Genomic DNA, 21,547 nt, shown 5'->3' with positions numbered 1-21,547 from the left:
AGCTAAAGCCTCCTACACTCTCCCCAGGGATAACCAGCCTCCGGAAGGCATGTGTGTCCTGCCCACATGTGCTTTCACAACATATGCAAATACTTCGGAATGTGTAGTATTGCACTGTGTGTTTGAAAAACAGATACAGAGAAACTACACGCAGCAGAGAAGAGCAAACACATGTCTTCACCCTGGGACCGCCTTACTTTCCTGAATTCCAGCAGCGCAGAATAAATGCCAGCTCTCTGCTGGGCCGGGAATAGGCTCTGCGGCTGCAGAGCAGAGTCGCAGGAGGAAACTCAGGACTAAAAATGGAGAAGGTGACACCGCAGACTAATGTTCCTAGAAATCCTCAGAAAGCAAAGGAGGAAAGAGACTCAGGGACGAGAGAAGGCTTCAGGCTGGTTAATTAATCCTTGGAGTGACCGTGAAATCCAGGGTTTTGTGGAAGGCTGGGAATTTTGTAAGTGAGGTGCATGTCAGGGTGAGGAGTGAGAAGCATGGACTGTCCACGGCAGTTGTTAAGGGGCTCAAGCAGAGGCGTATAAAGAAGAGCTGGTAACCGTGTCTACAGAGGCTGGAAAGTTTGCAGGACTTCTACTGGACTGTTAATGAGGCCAACCAGGGGCCGGGGAGCAAATCCTTGCACTGTCCTTTTGGAGAGGCCAGCCCTACGCAGGATCCTGGGATATAACGGGGAGGAACGCCTCTCCTCGGCTCTTCTCTCCCACCTCCCGAGGGCCAGCAGCCTGACCCATCCACGTTTCCTCTGCAGAGCTGCTGTGCCCCCCACCAAATGGTCTACGTTGAGGATTCTCAGGGCCGGTATGGGTGCCCTGGACCCCAGCCCTCCATGGTCATCTCTGTGCCTCTCTCCCAGCAGACCCCAGCCCCAGCAATAGCGGGCAACCTCCACTGACTCTGAACCACGTCCTGAACTTAAAGACAACTGGAACTCGGATTCCGGTTCCGTTTGAGAGACTATGGGCTATCGTAGTTCCATGGTCTCATGACTCCTTCCCTTCCCCACACCCGACGTCATGGAAACGAAATGTGGTATCAAGCGAGGCATCCCTCATCTCTTTCCGCCTTAGAGTCAGGGCTGGATGGGACCCGGACATGTAGAGGGAGGCCAAGGGCAGGGAGGCGCTCAGCCTCCTGGGAGCCGTGGGCCCCGTTGTCTTCTCACTCACTGTGCATGGAGGCTCCCTCCCCATCGTGGGGCAGCCTTGGATCCAGAGATCACGGGGTGTGAATCCTCCCATCCGCATTTCCTAGCTGTGTGGTCCTCATCCTTTTGGTTGATGTCTCTGAACCTCAGTTTCTTCCTGTTCAAGTTGGAGCTGATGTTTCTTACTTCAGGAGTCAGTTTTGGGATAAAAATATGCATGTATGGCACAGTCACTGACTTCTCAGATCTGTGTCTCCACGTTTCCTGGTGGTCCATTTTTATAATGTAGAGATATCCAGTTATTCTAGCGCTGTTTGTTGAAAAAACTATCTTTTCTATCATCAATTTACCTTTGCACTCTTTTCCGAAAATCAGTTGACTGTATATGAGTGGGACTATTTCTGGACTCTCCTCTGTTCCTTTGACCTTTATGTCTATCCTTATGCTAATACCATGCTCTCTTGATTACTTGAGCTCTATTTCAAGTGCGTGTGTCTTGAAACCAGGTAATAAGTCCCCCAATCTGTTTCTTCTTTCTCTAGATTGTTTGGCTGTTCTAGGTCCTTTGCTTTGCCATCTAAATTTAAAATTGAGCTTGTCATGTCTTCAAAAAGCCTGCTAGGATTTTGATTGAAATTGATTGAATCTATAGATCAGTTTGGGGAGAAAGACCATCTTAATATTGAGTCTTCCCAATCCTCGAATATAGTGTAGCTCTCCACAATGATAAATAATTTAGATGTTTTTCAGTTATTAGTCTTGTGCTTGTTTTATTAAATTTATTCCTAAGTATTTTAATTACTTTGAAGGGTGGAAATTTTACTGCACTTGCAAACTAACAAGTTAGCCTGGTGGAGTTTCAGGGGTGCTGGCAGAAGACGTGAGACTCCTGGGTCTGAGACAAAGGCCTCTGTGACTCACGGCACGGCAGGTAGTGCGAGCTTCGTGTCTGCACTGATTCCCTTTCCCTCCAGGTTCGTAGGGCAGTCACAGATGGTCTATTCTAGAACATAAAATGATCCGCTCTGTTGTTTCCAGATTACAACTTCATGTCCCTTGCGGGATCTGGTGTACAATCTATGGGTCAACTATTCGTCGGGCTAAAAATTACACAAAAAACCAAAATTCAGTTTGCTTTCGTCTTAAATCATTAAGTTAGAAACTTGGAGACAATTTAAAATTTGAATTCCAAATTGTTAAATACAGAAAGGTAAAGAGAATTTTAAAGTTGTATGTAAAAATCACTGTATATACACTTAAAACTTTATGCCCATTTTATTTTTTATTTTTTTAAATTTTTATTTATTTATTTATTTATTTATTTATTTATTTATTTATTTATTTCCCCCAAAGCCCCAGGAGATAGTTGTATGTCATAGCTGCACATCCTTCTAGTTGCTGTATGTGGGACGCGGCCTCAGCATGGCCGGAGAAGCAGTGCGTCGGTGCGTGCCCGGGATGCGAACCCGGGCCGCCAGCAGCAGAGCACGCGCACTTAACTGCTAAGCCACAGGGCCGGCCCCTGCCCATTTTAATTTGTTGGAAAAAATAAGTCTGTTATATCATATAGCCCTGTTGTTCTAATTTAACAATACACTTTTTAAACAAAAGTGCAGAACATTACGTCCTGAGATGGAATTTTGGGGTGAAAAGAAATGGCTTATAATTTCTGAATGAAATGAAAAATAGGGTGAATTTAATAATACATCTGAATATTTGGGTTTTGATAATCATGGTTCCCTCTGGAGTGCTATAATTAGAACTTATATACTTTAAAGAAGTATTATTGATGTAATTAATCTATCTATATAGATATATCTATATCTATACTAAAGCTAAATACACAGGGTGCTGAGTGAGCATTAAAAGATGAAATGTTCTCTGTACACACGTGAAAACATCTGTAAGCTATTTTATGAAATACCCAACAAAGGTAAAATATACTTTGGTGATTTTCAAGTGTAAGTGGTTACCACATATGTCATTTGATAACAAGGGCATTGTGAAGGAAAAAAGAAGTTTACGTTATATATGGTGGTGAATATTATATTTCTAAAAGGAAGCTCGTCTCCTTTTTGAAGGCAGCTGTAGATTTGGAAAAGGAGAGATGAGAGACTTTGAGTGTCCACAGTCCTAAATCGGTCAATGATCTGATATTGCTATCCCTCTATCTTTAATGTAATTAGAATAAGTTGTGCCTTCATCAGTCGGTGTGTTGGTTTCCTATTGCTCCTGTGACAAATTACCACAAATTTGGTGTCTTAAAACAACACAGATTTATTATCTTACAGTTCTGGAGGTCAGGAGTCCGAAATCTGTTTCACTGGGCTAGAATCAAGGTGTTGGCAGGGCCGCATTCCTCCTGGAGGCTCTAGGGGAGAATCAGTTTCCTTGCCTTCTCCAGCTTCTAGAAGCTGCCCACGTTCTTTGACTCATGGCCGCACATCACTCCCACCTTTGCTTCCGTCACCGCATCGCTGTCTCTGACCCTCCTATCTCCCTTTTATAAGGACCCTTGTGATTACATTGGGCCCACCCAGGTAATCCAAGACAACCTCCTATCTCAAGATCCTCTATCACATCTACCAAGTCCCTTTTGCCGTATACAGTAACACATTCACAGGTTCTAGGGATCAAGATCTGGGCTCTCTGGGGGCCATTATTCTGCCTACCACAGGTGGGTAAGATTTAGGAAGGTCTAAGGAACGCCCATCCTCCCTCTCCCAAAGATGGATGACCAAAGGCTGAACTGGAAACAATGTGTGTGGGAGGCAGGAGACCTACCAACTTAACAATGTAATAGTTTGGCAGACTCATTCTTGATTTGGCTAACTGTTAAGAGCAGGTAGTAAAAGTATGGATGCGCTTCATTAGCACACACAGACATGGATTTATACAGAAGCATCAGATGAACTGCTGTTTCTGGAAAGTTCTGACAATCTGAAGATTCCATGGCCTGTTACCATGGTGATTTTACCTTTGGCTGTTCCTGTAGTTCACCTGGCCACTCCTGTGGTTGGGGTAGGGGTGGGGCACTAGTTTGTTGGCACTCTTGGGAACTAGGTTCCCGCACCCACAGGTTTGTTTCTAAGTCTACTTGTTGAACTTTCCTGATCCACTTTCTCTAACTGTCTGGTCATTTGGGCTGCTGTTGATTATGATGTCATTTATTTTTTTTTCTTTTGCTTCTCCGTTTTCCTCTTCAGATGTATTCAGAGGGTACAATTTGTGCTGAATCATTATACCACCTATTTATATTTTAATTTTACTATTAGTTTTTGGAAGTCTGAATTATCCTTCATTCAGTAAATGCTAATAATCCGTTCCCACCAATAGCCTGTCCCATTCTCCAAAGAGGACCTCTGATAAGTTTTTGAGTACTGTTTATGATATTTTTCTATGTAAGTGCACACGCAGACAGGAAGTAAAACATCATATTAGTGTAATCATATAGAGAGCAAGTAGATTTCAGGCTAAAGAGTCCATGGTAAATAAACCTTTGCAGTGCTTTGTATACTTCTGTGCCTCTCAACTGGATCGCTGGCCCCTCTGTCTACTTGGGCAACGCTGAATACCAATACATTTCTGTAGTTAGTTGCTCAGGATGGAAAATCTCAATTGTTTATACACAGATATGCTTCCATGTATTTCAAATAGGCTATTTATTAACTTCTTATTTTGAAATTACAGATATATAGGCAGTTGCAAAAATAGTACAGAGATGTTTCCGTGGACCCTTCACCCATTTTCCCCTGATAGTTACATCTTACATAACTATAGTATGATATCCTCCAGCATCAGTGCCCTCCAGCCAAAGAGCCACCAGGAACACACCTCTAGCTGAACCAGTTGGATTTATTACTCATTGTGGAGAGGGAGAACACACATCATGGGGACCATGGGGCATCTCAGTCAGAGTGTGGGAGAAAGAACCTACTCTAGGATTTGGGCTTTGGTTGGGTGATGGAGGGGCAGTCTAAGGAAGCAGGGTTCACTCTATTTTGGCTTCTCTCAGAAAGCGGGTATGATGGGGTATCTGAAATCTTACCTGTAGGGAGAGGAGGCAAGCACTGGGATAAAGCTGTCATTGGTAAGGAAGCTATAGTTACTCATGTTAGCCGGGGATGGTGGGATGCTTGGTATTTTGTGAGTGGCACAATGACCTGGCTTTTGTCAGTTGCTTAGACAAAATTATGAAGTGGCCTTGTTTCCCCTCACTTTATCATGGTAACCTTGTCTGAGGTTGGTATCCTGTGAGGTTGTTTGTGTCCAAAAGAAGAATAACATGGCATAGCTGTGAACGCCAGGTCAGCTTCCAGATGTCAGGAGCTGCATTCATCTCTCTTTTCTCATGGTTTCTGCACGTTGGTACAATGCATCTGTTTAATTTTGTGCCATTTTATCACACGTGTAGATTTGTGTAACCACCACTGCAATCAAGATACAAGACTATTCCATCACCACAAAGATCTCTCTTGTGCTGCCCCTTTATAGTTACACCCACCTGCCTGCCCCCCACCATCCCTAACCCCTGGCAACCACTAATCTGTTTTCCATCTCTATAACTTTACCAATTTGAGAATGCCATATAAATGGAATCATACACTATGTGACCCTTTGATATTGGCTTTTTTCCCTCTGCGTAATGTCCTTGAGATCCACCCATGTTGTTGTGTGTATCAATAGTGCAATCCTTTTTCATTGCTGAGTAGTATTGCACGGTATGCGTATTAGTTTCCTATTGCTGCCATAACAAATTAAAACTTAGCAGCTAAACAGCACAGATTTGTCATCTTACAGTTCTGTAGGTCGGAAGTCTGACATGGCTCTCTCAGGACTAAAATCAAGGTGTTAGCAGGCTGCGTTCCTTTCTGAAGGTCCTAGGGAAAGATCCATTTCATCGCCCGTTCCTTGTTGGCAGAATTCAGTTCATTGTGGTTGTGGGACTGAGGTCCCCGTTTTCTTGCTGGCTGTCAGCTGAGGGATGTTCCCAGTTTCTAGATAGAGGTTATGCACATTTCTTGGCTTGTGACCCCCTTCTTTTATTCCTCTCATGCTTAGAATCTCCTGCCCCTTCTTTCATCATTGCGTCTCGCTGACTCATCCTTCTGCCTTCCTCTTCCACATTTAAGATTATTCCCACCTGGATAATCCAGGCTAAACTCCCATGCCAAAGTCCTTAACCTTAATCACATCTGCGAAGTCCCTTTTGCCATGTAAAGTGACATATTCACGGGGTCTGGGAATTAGGATGTGGACTTCTTTGGGGGCCATTATTCTGCCTCACACAGAATGTTTAACCATTCACCTGTTGAAGGATGTTTTGGTTGTTTCCAGTTTTTGGTTATTACAAATAAAGCTGTTAACATTCTTGTAAAAAAAATGTGTATAAGTGGATTGCATTTCATTTCTTTTTGCAACTTTTTTCACTCAACCTCCTATTTCTGAGTTTTATTCTCATTGATCATATAGAACTGGGTCCTTTCTAGTGCCATTGTATTCCATGTAAACACTGCCCCCTGGGGCCATACCCTCTTCCTTGCTGTGTAGTATTCCACCATATGACTGCCCCAAGGTGCAGTCATCCATTTTCCTGTTGGTGGACATTTAGGTTGCTTCCAACATTTTGCTACTACAAACAGTACTGCAGTAGGCATCTTTGTGCAGATCTCCGTGGGCAAGGATGAAGCATTTTTCTTGACCAGACATGTAGGAGGGGAATTTCTGGTCCTAGAGTATGTGTGTGTGTCGGTTTTAACTAGATATTGTCTAATTCTCCAAACCCTTTTCACTCCACTAGCAGTGATAAAAGAGTTCTCTACTTCTCTACATCCCTGTCAACAACTTTTTTACTTTTGCCTATCTGAAAGGTGTGAAATGGTATCTGGTAGTTTTATTTGCATTTTCCTGATCACTGTTGAGGTCCAGCACCCACATACACCCCCATCTCGCACCTCCTCCTACACTCGGGCTGACTTCTTTTCTCCTGACACTAGTATTAGAGGTTGCTGCCTCTACCCATTTTTAAAGATTTTTATTTATTCAGTTTTTTCCCCCCAAAGCCCCAGTAGATAGTTGTATGTCATAGGTTCACATCCTTCTAGTTGCTGTACGTGGGACTCGGCCTCATGTTGGACGGAGAAGTGGTGCCTCGGGGCGCTCCCGGGATCCGAACCCGGGCCGCCAGCATCAGAGCGCGCACACTTAACCGCTAAGCCACGGAGCCGGCCCTGCCTCTACCCATTTTTAAATATTAAGATCTGGGCAGTGCAACCTGACAACTGAAATTTGGTGTCTTGTCTGAAATTACAGGATGTTCCTCAGGCCTCCATGTTTCCATGGGAACAAGTAACAGTCATCCTTCATGATTAGGTGGTATCCATGGCAACCAAGCCAGCAGCATTTGAATGAAACTGATTTTATTTTATTTATTTTTTGCAAACACATGAAGGTTAAAATGCCTTTCTCTGGCGGTGGCTTCCTAGAATAGGAAGACAGCCTGCCCTTCCTGGTAAAATGGAGACTCTTTTGACCTCCTAGTGGAAAGGGGATCCAGGATCCAGGTCTTGTGGCCTCATTATGCAGATTGGGAGCCTGGGAGGTCATGTGGAGGTCACATAGTGCGTCTGAGCTGAGGGAAGACTCCTGGACCAGTGCTCCAAGGTCTAGGGGAGACTTGAGAAGGTGCTGGTTCTCCCTTCCTGGGATCTATCCTTAAAGATGCCACCTTTGTGCTACACAATGTTCGCAGATTCTCCTAACCTCTCTGGGATTCTGCTTGCACCAGCTGTGTTGCCTTAGACCTCTGGGGGCGTGAGACCCAAGCCTCTCTGCTTCCCAAAATTAGAAAAAATGAACTGTAAATCAAAGGCCACAGGAACTGTGTTTTTGTCAAGGACGGGCTAAATCCCTAGAGGCCGAGTTAGGACTTGGGGTTAACTTTCTGTTGTCTTTGCCGTGTAAAATAAAGAGGATATGTTTTTGTTTTGGTTTCTGTTTTGGTGGTGGGGAATAGAGTCAGTCACTGCTCTGACTCCCTGACCTACTGGATTGCTGGTAAGTCATGAGCTCAGAGACGGAAAGGGGCTGGCCTGGAGTCACACAGCAGAGTCGGGATTGAATCTCGTCTTCTAGTGCCAGCCTTGGGCTCCTCCCCCCGGCCCATGTTCCAGGCACCCTCAGCCTCCTCTGAGGCCCTAAGTGTGGGTTTGGGGGGACAGTTGAAGGGGCTTTCAGCATATGCTCTTACTTCCTACTTGGGGGAAATTTAGAAGTCTCTCAGAACCTCCATTTCCTCATCTGGAAAATGGAGCTCCCCACAGCTGTCCGAGTTGTCATGTGGGGATTATATTGGAATGGGTCCAGATCTTGCATTCTCAGTGGGGAATGCCCCCAAGAGGGCAAAAAATTGGTTCTTGGAAGGAGAGTGGTGAAAAAAATCTCACTCCTTTTCTGTATAAAGCCCAATATACGCACAGTACATAAAAGGTGCTTACTGTATATGTGGTATTAAAATGTTATGGGGGGGAACCAGGAAAAAAAGTGTTTAAAAAGACTCCTTAGGGGGAAGGATGATGAATAAAAGGTAGAGAAATGCTGGTGGGAACCCAGCGATCCATGAGGTTAGTATTTAGGTTAGTGTTTAGAGTGTGAGGCTGGTGTGGGGAAGCGGTTTGGCGTGTCAGATCTGGTGAGAGCCTGGCCTGGGCCACACTCTGCTCTGATACCCGGTGTGACCACAAGCATGTCACTGCTGCTCTCAGGGCCTGGTTTCCCTTCCGTATGTAAAGGAGGTCCCCTCTGGTCCATGAGTGGGGGCTGGTTCTCAGGCAGCTGAGATCCTGCCTGGTGGGTCAGTTGGGGTCCAGCAGGAGGCAGATGGCACTTACACTAGGATGATTTGAGGTGTGGGCGGGTGTGGGAACCATGAAGAGGAGGGCAGGACCCAGAGTTAGTAACAGCCAGGGCTGATCCACCAAGGCCCTAAGGAGGGGAGGAAAGTGTGGTGACTGGAGGCAAGAGCCCAGGAGACAGGGTCATCCTGATAGTAGCTGGGACATCAGTGGAGGGAGGCAGCCAGCCCAGGCTCTCCCCCCTCCCCTGATCTCCCGCCAGGGCTTCCCAATGGCTAAACCCTATGGAAGCTGGAGGGCCCAGAAGCTCCGTTGGTACAGTCTACATGGGTCAGCCCCCTGGAGCAGAAGGCAGGGTGGAGAAGGATGGAGAATGGAACTGGGGCCAAGCAGAAGCTGCCTGGAAAGGCACCAGGGTTCCCCTTCAGTTTCCTCTGGACTCCAGGGCCCTGCCCTGGGCATAGGCTTAGTGCTCGAGAAGTCAGGAAGAAGAGCTGGCCGCTCTGTGCAGGAGGGAGAGTGGACCCCTGTCCCCTCCTGCCCTGCAGCCTCCTCGCTGTGTTTCTACCTTCTCACCTAGATGGATTGTGGCCAGGGCATCTGAAGTGAAGTTTAAGGCCATTTTGGGAACACCTGAGAGGGTCTTTGCTTTATACCTATTGAGTTAGGGGCTAATGGACAGGTTCCCTTCTTCTGGTCTTGGCTTCCTCATCTGTGAAATGGGTGATTGGAGCAAACAACCCCTGAGAGCCTCCTGGCTCAGACCCAGGGGTCACGAGGCAGTATTCTCGCAGGCCGTGGGGAACATCAGTCTTGGTCTCAGAGGAGAGGCCACCTCCCTGGGCTCCCTGTGTCCTACCAGGTGACTCTGTGTGTCTCCTGTCTAGAGCCAGGGTGGCCCGCCCGCCCAGGAAGGGTGGTGAAGCTGTGGCCAGGTGTGTGTGTGTGTGCGCGCGCGTGTGTGTGTGTATCGGGGGAGGGAAGGTAGATCCTGTGAGGCTTCTGGAGGCTGAGCACAGTGCCTCACACATGGGTAGGACACAGTGGTTCTGGTGGACCCCCAGGTGGAGGTGACGGGGGTGGGGGGAGAGGTGAAGGCAGACTGGGGAGCAGGGGAGGAGATTTCCTAGGGGAACCTCCCGAAAGAGTGGGTGTCCCCTGGAGTGTGACCAGCAGAGACCGTGGAGGAGGCGTGAGGAAGGTGTGAATACAGCACCACGAGGACATCAGCGAGGCCCTAAGAGATGGCAGTCACCCGGCTGAGGAGGAGCGGTGGGGAGGAAGCCTCTGGAGGAGGTGGCCCGGAGCTGGCTAGTCCACGTCCAGACCTGGTGTCAACCTCTGCCCCACCCGTCCCCACAGGCGGCCCACCTCCCCCAGGCCCAGGGTGGCTTTGCCTGCTTGGTCATTGGCCAGGGTTCAGCATGGAGCCTGTCCTGGTGTGGTGAGGGGCTCACACTTCTGAGGACCCCTGTCCAATCCGGCTGCATCTGTCCTGGGTCTGTGCACACGTCCACGCGTCCACACCTGGACGTGTACCTGGGGGTGGGTCTGAGCACGTCCCTGTTGGAGTGTCTGCATAGATGTGAACATGTGCCTGTGTTTGCTGGGCGTGCGCCTCTGACTCTGCACCTGTGGGTGTTCCCGTGTACCAGGGAAATCTCCGCCCTCTCCTTTTCCTTCCTCGCGAGTCAACAGGTTTTTCCCAAGCGCCCCCCACGCACCAGGCTTCATGCAGGGCACTGGGGACATGGAGATGCAGCTGGCTTAGGCGTGGGCGTTAGGAGTTCCGCAGTCAAGCACGGGACACACACACACACACACACACACACACACACACACACGCGCTGTGTGCAAAGTGAGAGTGTTGATGGAGAGACTCAGGCCTGGCTGTTGCTATAGGAGCCAGAAGGCGGCCGAGAGCTGGGGGCGCGGAGGGTTACCAAGGGTCTCCTGCAGCGCCTGCGGGGTGGGTCAGGCCAGAAGGATCAGGAAGGGAGTCCTCATGGGGGGCCACAGCCGGAGCCGTGGAAAAGAGGCAGCCAGTGCCAAGCATGGTGTGGGGGGACCAGCGAGGACAGCGGCCAGGTTGGACTGACTTGGGAGGTTTTAAACAGGCATGCTCAGGCTGTGGCTAAAAGTTTTGAATGAACTGTCACCAGTTAAAAATCAGAATATTTCATATTTAAGAACACCCAGATTTCCAGCTTCTCTGGAACTGTGGGAAGCTATGGCTGCGCTGGGTCCCCCATTGCTACTCTGAAAAAACCAGCTGGAGTCGAGTAGCTGGCTCTGTAACCTGCCAGGCCCTTGCACTTCTCTCAAGTTTAAAGCCTCTGGAAAAGGAAGTCCGAATTGGAAGCCAGAGATCACCGATTCTCATGTTCGAAGGGACTGCTTGTATACCTCCAGCAACAGGGAGCTCATTATGTCACAAGATGTATGGTTTGAAGTGCGGGTTTTGGGTGATCTTTTTAAAAACAAAATTGTGGTAAATATATATATTACATAAGATTTACCATTTTAATCCTTTTTAAATGAACAATTCAGTGGCATTAAGTACATTTACAATGTTGTGCAACCATCACCACTTTTCATTTTTAAATCTTCTCCAGCACTCCAAATAGAAACTCTGTACCGTTAAGCAATAACTCCCCATTCCTCCCACCCCCAGCCCCTGGCAATCTCTAATCTTTCTTTCGCTAGGAATTTGCCTATTCTAGGCATTTCATATATTTGCATTCATACAATATTTGTCCTTTTGTGTCTGGCTTATGTCACCCAGCATGTTTTCAAGGTTCGTTCACACTGAAGCGTGTATCAGAACTTTCATTGCTTTTTTTGATGGAACAACATTCCACTGTGTGGATATCCCACACTGTCTCTCTAGTCATCTGTTGATGGACACTTGGGTTGCCTCTTCCTTTAGGCCGGTGTGAATAACGCTGCTATGAACATTTGCATACAAGTATTCGTCTGTGTCTGTGTTTTCAGTTCTCTGGAGTATATTCCTAGGAGTGGAATTGCGGGTCATGTAGTAATTCTGTCTTTAACTCTTTGGAGAACCACCCAACTCTTTTCTATGGTGGCTGTTCTATTTTATGGGGACCAGTTGTCGTCCTGGCCAGGACGGGGATGACAGGAGGGTCTGACCAACCAGTCACGATTGCTCGTGCTCACTCTCTCTTTCTCTCTGTTGACAGAGTCGCCCCAAGAAAGGCCGGGCTCCCGGCGCAGCCTGCCCGGCAGCCTGTCGGAGAAGAGCCCCAGCATGGAGCCCTCGGCTGCTACACCGTTCCGGGTCACGGTAACTATCTCTGCGTCACCATCGCCACCTGGCCCGGGGTGCTGCTCTGCGACCCCACGGCCCCCCTTCCTGGAGCCTCATGGACCGGGAGAGCATCCAGCCTCCCTTGTTTTAGGTATCCGATCGCTCAGCTGCTCCCCTCTCTGTGGCTCAGCCCCGCCCCTGGGGGCCACACGGGGGTCCCATCCTACGAGGGGGTGGGCAGGCAGAGGACAGACAGCCCTGCAGCCGGGGGGCCCAGAGCCGAGCTGGCCTGGGAGGAGAGAGGCTAACATTAGGTGCACACACCCCACGCTTCCTCCACTCTTAAGATGCACAGTTTTTGTTTCCACGTTTTAATATCTCTCGTGTTACAGTCCTTGGTGTGTCATAATTTAATTGCTGTGTTTTTTCTTTCTTGGTGACGCATAAAATAGTGCTGTATCTTGTAATTGATGACGTCTTAGAATCGACAAAACACAGTATATATATCTTAGCTGTTGATTTTAGGGGTCCCACCAGCGTGCGCTTTTTTATTGCAAACCTAAACTACTTTGCAGAAACAGAACTCAGTGACCCTTAACGTCTGACTCTCTGTCCCCTCTGTGTCCCCCCATCCTTGCCGCGTACGCACAGTTTTGTGTCCTTTTTTGCACGTTACCGTGTGCCCCTCTGTTCATGCTCTGCCAGCCACCGGAGACTCGGAGAAGTAGACATGGAGAAGAAGTGGACACATTCTCTTCTCCCCAGCGCTCACGGTCTGTAGGGGTGATGGATGTTTCATCGTTAGTTCATCCATTCATTCATTCAGCAGTTTTTATGGCTTGCTCGCTGTGTGCCAGGCACCATTCTTGGGACTGGGGCTGAGTGGGAGGAGCTGGCCAACAGAACACCAGGTAGAGAAAGCCCCTGACCTTATGAGCTCACGTTCTCGTGTCGGAGCTACGTGCTGTGAAGGAGAAAAGCAGGCTGCTGTGATAGGGAAAACCGGGAGGGCTTCCTTGAGGTGGTGTGGTCGGGAGGTGATATTTGAGCTGAGGCCCAAGGGATGAGGAGCCAGCCCTGTGGGGAGCAGGGGAAAGAGGGTTTTGGGTGGAGGGAACAGAGAGGGCACAGGCCTGGCCGTCACTGTACTGTGTGATACAGGGGTTCCAGGTGAGCTAGGAGTGACTAACTGTTCCCGGTGGGTTGGGAGAGGTGTCCCCTGGGAGCTGACTTTTGAGCTGGGTCTTAAAGGGTCAGTAGAAATTGAAGGGGCAGAGACAGTGAGAGAGGCAGTTCCAGGTAGGGGGAACAGCAGTTGCAAAGCCATAGATGCAAGCTAGGAATTGATGTATTTGTGGAATGGTGAAATGCTTGGTGGGGCTGGAGGTGAGGGCTCTGGAGGAAAGGGTAGGAGGTGAGGCTGGGAAACTGGGCTGACTCTGGATCAGGTGGGGCCTTGAGTCCCAGGCTAAGGGGATGGGACTTGCCCCAGGGCCACTGATTCTCCCAACTGTCTGTATGTCATAGAAATGCTTTCAAAGTAGATTCTTGGGCCCCCTCAAGATTTCAGTGCAGTGGGCCAGGGGCAGGGCCTGGATATCTGCATTTTTAACAAGCTCCCCCGAGTGGTGGGTCTGAGCCCCAGGCTCTGGATCAGCCTCCAGGCAGCGAGGAGGAAAGGGAAGGCTGTGCTGAGAGAGGATTCAGGGTCACTACCCTGGGTATGGCCTGGGTCCCTGGGAGAAAGGGCCAAGTGCTGCCCTCCCTGGACCTCCGGGGCCATGGCAGCGGGGCTGAGCTGCCTCCACTGATGGAGCCCCACTATGTGCCAGGCACGGTGCTCACGTGATCTCTTTTTATCCTGGAGATAACCCTGAAGCTGATGCTTCGATCACCCCGTTTTACAGATGAGGAAACTGAGGCTCAGAGAGGTGAAGTCACTCACCCAAGCTCCAGCTGCTGATAAGTGGTGGAGCCATATCTCTGATTTCCGAGTGCGAGCCTGCACTTCCTTTGGCGGTGAGGAGAACCCGTCACCCCCACACCCTCCTAGAACCCCGTCAGCATTGCTCTTTACCCATTTCCCTTTTTTTTCCTGTTCTAATAGGTGTATCATCACACCTTGAAGTTGCTGTAATTTGTAGCTCCTTAATTGCCAGCTAGGCTTGGTGTTTTTCCTGCGGTGGCATCTTCACTGTTTCCTGGTGTGGAAACTCCCTGGGATCAGAGCCAGAGCCAGCCTTCTGAGCCGCCAGGCACCCAGGACTCACAGTCCCGCCCACCCGATTGGGGTCTGCAGGATGGGAAGTGTGTTCAGTCATCATTTGACTCAATTCTCACAGCAACCCTGCTGGGAGGTACCATGAGTATCCCCATTTCACAGATGAGGGAACTGAGACTCAGAGAGGTGAAGTCGTTTGCCCGGTGTCACACAGCTCCTGAGTGATAGAGCCAGGCATGGATGCCAGGACTGTCAGACATTTACGTTTTGTGTCCTTCCCCGGGCACCTTGGTCCTTTCCTGTGTGGCAGTTAAAGAATGGGGTGTGAGTGGACTTTCTCTCCTGGGCTGCTGCTCGGAGCTGGGGGGGACTGGAGGGCTCGGAGCTGGGGATTTGGGTTCAAATCCCGGCTCTTCTGTGACCTGTGTGACCTTGTTAGTCACTCAGCCTCTCTGAGCCTTGTGCCCTGGTCAGTAAAGCGTGGAATGACCACCTTTCCTTGAAGGAGTGTGGTGGACCTTCGTGTGGACGTCCCAGCCCAGGTCTGACTCTGTAGATGTTTAATAGGTGAGATCCACCTTTATCATCTGAATTCTGTTTCCCTCTTTGGCTCCAGAGCAGTTAAGATCTGGGGAGGGTTGGGGTGGAGGGCAGAGGGCAAGGTGTCTGGGGGAAGGTCACAGGGGCACCTGGCCTGGGCCTTGAGGACGGACTTGCTCATAGGCCCTGTGCAGGACCAGAAGCACACCCTGTCCCCCATCAGCCCGAACTCACACTTGCTCACACGCGCTCCTGCAAGCCACACCCTCCAGTGCTTGGCTGACTGCTGCGCTGTGTAGCCCCCCGAGGGAACCCGGGGAACATGGGTTTGCCTGGGGGAGGCGGCGAGACACCATGGGGTATACTTGAGTAACTGCCGTCTTCACTGCCATTTCAAACTCTGTGACAGAATGTCACTACCTCTCACAGGCGTGCCCCTTTGCAGTGATGCAGTCTCATGGAGAATCGGCGTGTCGGGGTCTATAGGACTCGTTCTCTCCACCTCCTCTGTGAAAACTGAGGCCCAGGAGGGGCTGGACTTGTCCAAGGTCACCACCTTGGTGGTGAGCACTTCTGAGTCTGGGCTGTTGGCACCCACTTGGGTGGCCCTTACCCCACAGGGCATCAGGGGCTTGGTGCTGGTCCCACCTCTGCCTCTTGGAGACCATGTGTCCCTGAGAGAGCCTCAGTTTACCATTCTGTAAAATGAAGGGAGTGGACTTGGTAAGGCAGGATGTGGTTTGAGCATGCAGTAGGCGCTTAAATGTTTTGATGCAGTAACTACGAATAAGTTGTGAAGTCAGCAGAGCTGGGGCTGAGCCTGGGACTTGGGCCAGATATGCAACCTTTTGCCCACCTGGTACAACTTCCGTCTACCTACAGGGGGATTTGGGGGTGGGGGAGTGGGTCCCCAGGGCCACACGGTGCCAGCAGGCTGATGCATGCCCTGAGAGCTGTGGGGGCCCCTGGATGAGGGTAGGATGGGGAAGGGAGCTGGGAGCTGGTGACCACCTGCCCATCTCTGCCCTTCAGCATTCTGCTTCCGAAGAGATGGTGAGGCCAAGATTCAAACCAGGTCTGTCTTCTCTGCACCTGTAGGGAATCCTGGGGTGGGGTGAGGGGCAGAGGGAGAGCCCTGGGTCTGCACAGACTGTGGAGTGGGTCCAGGGGCTCTGCGTGTGCCCACCCCGCCTCCCAAAGCCCAGGGACCCTCAGCAGCAGCAGTATGCTGCCCCTCTCGCCTGCCACCCATGTTAGAGGAATTCACGGTTTGCTTTGGGGGGTAAGGAGATGGTGACTGTACTGGTCCCCCCATGAGTCCCCTCAGCCTGCCACCTTCCCCAGACCCAACTTCCCTCCTTCCTCTGTCCCCGCCCCCTCCCATCGACCTTGAGGAAAGCTGGCGGGGCCTGGGGTGTGGGAGGTGGCAGAGGCTTTGGGAAACTTGACAGCCAATTGATTCCTCCTCGGGAAGTTGAAAGTGGAGAGTCATGTTTGAAGGTTTGGCTGAAATTAGGTCTCAGGGCTATTTTTTGCGAGATGAAGAAGGAGAAGTGTCAGGGAGGGGAAAGCTCAGGGGGCTGGCGGAAGCTGCAGATAAACTTAGTACCCAGTTGATTACAGATGCTTCTAGGAGCGGGTCTCGGTTTCCTTCAACCACCCACTTTTACTGGATGCTCAACTGTGCACACCCTAGGTGGTCCTGAAGCTGTGATGAAGCTGTGCCTGGAGTGCTGTGAGAACCCAGAACAAAGGGCCGTTAGCTCTGGCTGGTGAGGGTAGGGAAGAATTCTTAGAGGAGGGATCTTTGGGGTTGGGCTTTGAAGGATGTGTAGGAGTTTTTCAGGAATAAAGGAAGAAGAATATTCCAGTTAGAGGGGGATCTAACTGAAAAGGAACTAACCTATGGCCCTGTGTGATTAGAGTGTTGGATGAGTTGGAGGCATGAAGGAGAAGACCCTGGAGAGAAAAGTGAGTGGGTGAAGCCTTTGGACTTCCCCTTGTAGGACACAGGAGTCCCAGGGGATGACGGGTAAGAGTAGAGCCAGCAGGAGATCTTTGGGATGCAGACTTTGGGTTTCCCAGCTGCTCACCCCTCTTCCCACTCCTGCAGCTTCCCTGCACCCTCCCCATATATCAGCTGTTTATCTTTCTCTCACACAGAAACAGGTACGTGAACACAAACCCGCAGGCCTGTGTGTGACCCCCCTCAACACCACTGTGGAAAGGCTGTTGGAAATTATCTGGACCAACCCTTCCCGGTACAGAGGAGAGACTGAGGCTCAGAGAGGGAAGGGTCCTTTCCCGAGGTCACACAGCGCACCTGGGGCAGAGCCTGGAATTGAGCCTTAGTCTCTCCATTCCCTTGTCTAATACGCCTCACGCCTTGCTTCTTCCTGCCCTCTCTTCCCTACAGCTGAGGCCTTCTGCCCGCCTCCATCATGTTTCCTGGGGGCAGACAGCTGAAGGGAATGGGCATTCGTAGGTCCAGCTGCCCTTGGAGGCCCCTGATGGCTCGTCCTGCTTATCAGCACACTGCCACCTTCTGGCAACTGAGTCTCAGCACCAACTGCAGATCGACCCACAGTGAGGGCTGCAGGCTGCCTGGAGGAGGGGGCAACTTGAGGGGCAGGAGAGTGGCATTCTCTGCTCCCTGCAGGGTCTGCCTCTCTGCCCTCATTAGTGCCCCTCCTCAGCTTAGGCAACTCCAGGTGGGCATTGGGTGGTGACAGAGAAGTTGGTCAGGCACGCAGATCAGATGAGCCAGCTCTGTTACTGCATAGATGGGGAAACGGAGTCCCAGAGCCTCAGGAATCCCTGCCAGGGCTCCCTCTGCCACTCCAGGCTGCTTCCGGCCTGTCTCAGAGGCACCTCTACACGGGACACATCTACGTCTGGGGCCCACAAACCAGTAGAGGGATGTCAGCCGTGCAGGAGTGCTGGGACCCGGATTGGGGTCCCATGGGTGGGCGCCCCAGTTTCCTCCTCACATACCAGGAATTTGCCGTGAGGCCGACGTGCCTTGCTCCTTTGAGCTGTGTGAGCTGGCGTCTCCTAACCCAGAATCTTGAAATGTTCTGCAGACGAGAGGGTTGGCCGAGAGAGCAGCCCCGAACCCTCAGCCCCCTCCACCCCAACCTTTCGTGGAGCCTAATTGTCATTAAACTGCTCAAACCCAAAAGGAAGATTACTATCATTTGGGTCTGTGTCTGCCTTCCGTGGGGAGAGGCCCTTTCCTGCAATAGGAATGGAGTGATGGGAACGTGGTTACAGGCAACCCAGGCCAGGAGCTGGCCCCGGCGGCCAGGAGGGTGGGGCCGGGGGCTATTTGGAGCCTCCTGAATCCGAGGCCAGGCCAGCATCCGGGGCCCAGGACTGAGGGTGGCTGTGGGATTGGGTAGGGTCGGGACGCTGCCTGCTCCATCGATAAACAGGAACGTGGTTTCATTAGCTCCATTTTACAGATTAGGAGAACAAGGCTCGGGAGGAGAAGGGATGGGCCCAGTCGCACAGCTGGCGAGTGGCAGAGGTGGGCATCAGGCTCTGGTCTGGCAGTCCTTCTGCGGGTGTGAACTGACTTACTTTCCTCCCTCTCTTCTCTGCCTTCCTTTTGTCTTTCTTTTAATAAATTTTTAATCAGCACCAACTATGTGTCAGGGCCTGTCTGGGTCACTGACACAAATAGGATTAAAACGTTGGTGCTACCTGCAGAAATACAGAGGGTTCAGCTGGGGCTTGACGAAGTAATTGCCAGGCAGGTGAGGGGAAAGGATATTCCAGGCAGCCAGGACAGCCCCTGCAAAGGCCAGGAGATGGGAGACAGCATGAGCATGTGGTAGCAGGAACTGGGAGCAGTTTGAGGGGCTGAAGTGTGAGGAAGTGGCTGGAACGTGAGGGACAGGAGACCCATGGCAGCACACAGAGCAAGTGGGATCTGAGGCTGTATTAACAGGAGTATGGGGTCCCCAGAGAGGGAGGTGAGGTGGGCCAGAGCAGGCCAGAGCAGACCTAGACTGCAGTGTGCCCTTTAGAGCAGCATATGTACTTGACCAGGCTGGGAGAGTCTGCAGCTCCTTCAGTGGGCAGAGACCAGGACCGGGGTCGGGGACAAGCATTGGGGGGAACAAGCAAACTGCTTTTCTCAAGTAGCTTGTCAGGAGCCCATTCCTGCCCCCCAACGTCTGGGCTTAGAATGCCCTTGTGGGGGTCCCTGAGGGCAGGAGTGGAGAAAAGAACCCACTTCAAGAGCCCTGGAGCCTCCCGCCTCATCTCAGGAGGTGCCAGGTTGGCCTGGACAGCTTGGGTGGGGAGGATGGAGAGGGAGGGAGCACGGACAGCTTCTGCACCCTCCCCCCTGCTTTCCACCCTGTGGTACTCCAGAGGCCCCTCTAGGCCGTCCCTCTTTCCCCAGTGCTGCACTTAAGCCTGCTGGGCAGCACTGATGTGTCACTGGCTGACTCCCCAGTCCCTGTGGTACAGGTTCCTTGCACAGAAGGAGCCTTATCAATTGGAAGTTTGAGTCACTCACGGTGGAGTGTCAGGCTCTGTGACTGGCAGGTGGGTTACTATCTGGGGGCCTTTCTCCCTCTCATCACCCCGCTGGGTTCTGGGAATACAGTGCAGGCTCCTCCCAGAAGTCTACCTGGGATGGGGCAGGATTGAATCTTGGCCCCACAGCTCCCGTGTGTGGGATCGCTCAGGCAGGTTGCCCACCTCCGAGCCTCTCTTTCCCCATCTGTAAGGGAGCCCCTCGCTCCCAGGGCGGCTGAGGGCTCACTGCCTGGCACAGGGGGGCATTCAGCCAGTGTTCACACTCTCTCCCCTTTCTGGGGCTCACCCCTACCCCACACCTTCCCCAGAGCCTCAGGTCGTCCTTTCTGCCGCCCCTCGTCTGCTGCCCCAAAGCGACGTCGCCCCTGACAGAGCTTCTAGGGCTCAGCCCTGGCACCAGGAGGTGGAGAGGGGGTGAAGGGGTGCCCAAGGGACCGGAGATGAAGTTCCCAGGTGCTGAGTACAGACGGAGGGAGCTGGAGGTGTCGCTGCAGGGCGATTTCCCACCAGTTGGGGGCAGCAGAGGGCAGCGAGTGGACGCCTGGGTGGCTCCTCCCGGAGGAGAGTTGAAGTCCCCGGGGTGTGTGTGCCTGGGGGTTCCAGGGGCCAGCCTTGCTAAACAAGCCGCAGAGCCCCTGCTGGCTGGAGGGAACAGCTTCTATCAGGGAGCGCCTGTGGGTAGCTGGGCCTGGCACTGGTGGCTGAGCTGACTGGGCCTGGGTTCACCAGAGAGCTGGGGGACTCTGAAAGGGGACCCTCATCAGGGACATTGGAGGGGGCGAGGTCTGGGGCGGAGGCAGCCTTCCAGCAGGAGGAGGGGCACAGGCAGAGGGAGCCAGCGTGTGGGCTGCCAGGCAGTGTCGCTGCGCTGTGGTCACCAGGCTGGGCCAGTGGACACCATCAGTCATCCTTTGATGGTTCACAGGCGTCTTGTTCCATCCTCACCACCCGCTTTGAGAGGGAGCAAGGCAGGCGTCCTGGGAGAGGCGGGATGCTGGTCAGAGCTTGGACGCGAAGTCCCGCTGACCTGGGTTCACATCCTGAGTCTGCCAGCTCCTTGCTGTCTGTTCGATGAGGGCTCGTAAAGCCTGTTTTGCACAGTCCCCTGGGTTAGGCCCTGTGCTGAGCACTCTCCAGGTATCGTCTCATTTAGTCCTCGCAGCCCAAGAGGAGTTAGCACAAATCCCACCTTTTCAAGGTGACAAAACCAAGGCAGCTGGAGAGTGAAGAACTTGCTGAAGGTCACTCAGCTCACGAGCCTGAATGTTGAAGGTCTCGCGGAGCCTGCCCCAGCAGGCAGCCCGGTCTCTGCCAGCCAGTGTTGTTATTCTCTCCGTTTTATACATGAGAACACTGAGGCCCAGAGAGGGGAGGTGCATTGTCTGAGGTCACACAGCCAGTCAGGGACAGAGCTGGCATTTAAACCTGCGTCTCCCATCTCCCTGCCTCATCTTGTCCTTCCCCTGCCTCCAGCTGGCCTGGCCCCCTCGGGCCAGAAGGTGTCTGTGCAGCAGACACCCTGAGGTAGGAGGGAACTGCTCCCCTCTTCCCACCCCAACCTGTGGCCCCTGCAGGCCCTCCCCTCTCCAGGGGGGCCGCCCAGGAGACTGCACTCAGATGCCTCCACTTCCCCACCCCCTCATGGTACAAAAAGGAAGCGATTGCCTCTGTCGCATCAAGTGGCATTTGGGTTGGACTGCAGACATAACTATATCTGAGTCTTCTGGTGGGAATTGTTTCCAAAGCCAGGAGGTCCTCTTTGGAGGTGGCAGCAGTGACATCTGTTTCCAACACAAGGCTCCGCATGGGTATGAGTAAGTTTTCCTGTGGAATTGCTCAAAGAACGTCTAAAACGAGCCATGATTGTTTCTGCCCTGCTCCAGTGCCTGAGATGGCTCCCAGGGGCTGGGATCCAGTTCCCCAGCCGGCATTTGAGGCCCCCCAGGCCT

General features: G+C 51.6%; 1 protein-coding gene across 8 annotated transcripts in view; it reads left to right on the top strand.

Moving 5' to 3' along the window:
* The window catches only part of DAB2IP (DAB2 interacting protein), a 169,612-nt gene that overhangs the window by 52,999 nt on the left and 95,066 nt on the right, over nt 1-21,547 (top strand). For 6 of the 8 annotated variants that reach the window (XM_014782113.2, XM_014782112.2, XM_004423391.3 and 3 more), the window contains exon 2: nt 12,219-12,322. In XM_014782113.2, coding sequence (XP_014637599.2) covers nt 12,287-12,322 — 36 coding nt within the window. In that variant the 5' untranslated portion in view covers nt 12,219-12,286. Of the gene's footprint in view, nt 1-12,218; nt 12,323-12,344; nt 12,438-21,547 lie in introns of those variants that run through there. The other 2 variants (XM_087419166.1, XM_014782115.2) reach the window with 2 other exon arrangements.

The sequence above is a fragment of the Ceratotherium simum genome, chromosome 29 (assembly GCF_057802395.1).
Source record: "Ceratotherium simum simum isolate JZ-2026a chromosome 29, ASM5780239v1, whole genome shotgun sequence".
NCBI lineage: Eukaryota > Metazoa > Chordata > Mammalia > Perissodactyla > Rhinocerotidae > Ceratotherium > Ceratotherium simum.
The sequence above is the reverse complement of the archived record's forward strand: the minus strand, read 5'-3'. Positions and strand labels throughout refer to the sequence as shown.